At 61.7% G+C, this 418-nt stretch overlaps 1 protein-coding gene across 1 annotated transcript in view; it reads left to right on the top strand.

Moving 5' to 3' along the window:
• SOGA1 (suppressor of glucose, autophagy associated 1) overlaps window positions 1-418 on the top strand; it is a gene marked incomplete at both ends in the record, with an annotated part of 6,982 nt that overhangs the window by 5,244 nt on the left and 1,320 nt on the right. The window contains 1 exon segment of the mRNA XM_010019087.1: window positions 184-418. This exon segment is cut by the window's right edge and continues 32 nt beyond it. Within this exon segment, the coding sequence (XP_010017389.1) occupies window positions 184-418 (235 nt within the window).

The raw sequence follows: 418 nt of genomic DNA, 5'->3' as shown, positions 1-418 counted from the left end.
CCGCCCGCCACCGTGGGGGGAGATGCAGCCATGAGCCAGGGTTGTCCTGGAGGCTGAGGGCTCCCATGAGGAGCTGGACTGGGTGCTCAGAAGAGCCCCATGATGGGAAAGCAGGGTGCCTTCAGCTGCCCCCCAACCTGCTGCCCTGTCCCCTTGTGAGCTCTCTCCTCTCTCCTCCCACAGGACCAAGTCTGTTTCCTCCATGTCAGAGTTTGAAAGCTTGCTCGACTGTTCTCCCTACCTCCCTGGAAAGACCACGCCAGGGTTGGGCGACCATTCCCGGGGCAAAAAGGCATCTGCAGCTGCCCAGCTGCTGCCCAATGGGATCCGGGACAGCGCTGGCCTTCCTCCCTCACACTGTACATATGTGAATATCGAGCAACCTGCCCCCGACAGCCTGGCCAAGGAGAAGCTGGGC

Source organism: Nestor notabilis, unplaced genomic scaffold (assembly GCF_000696875.1).
Source record: "Nestor notabilis isolate BGI_N333 unplaced genomic scaffold, ASM69687v1 scaffold17197, whole genome shotgun sequence".
NCBI classification, from domain to species: Eukaryota; Metazoa; Chordata; class Aves; order Psittaciformes; family Psittacidae; genus Nestor; species Nestor notabilis.
This window is presented reverse-complemented; position numbering and strand designations above follow the sequence as displayed.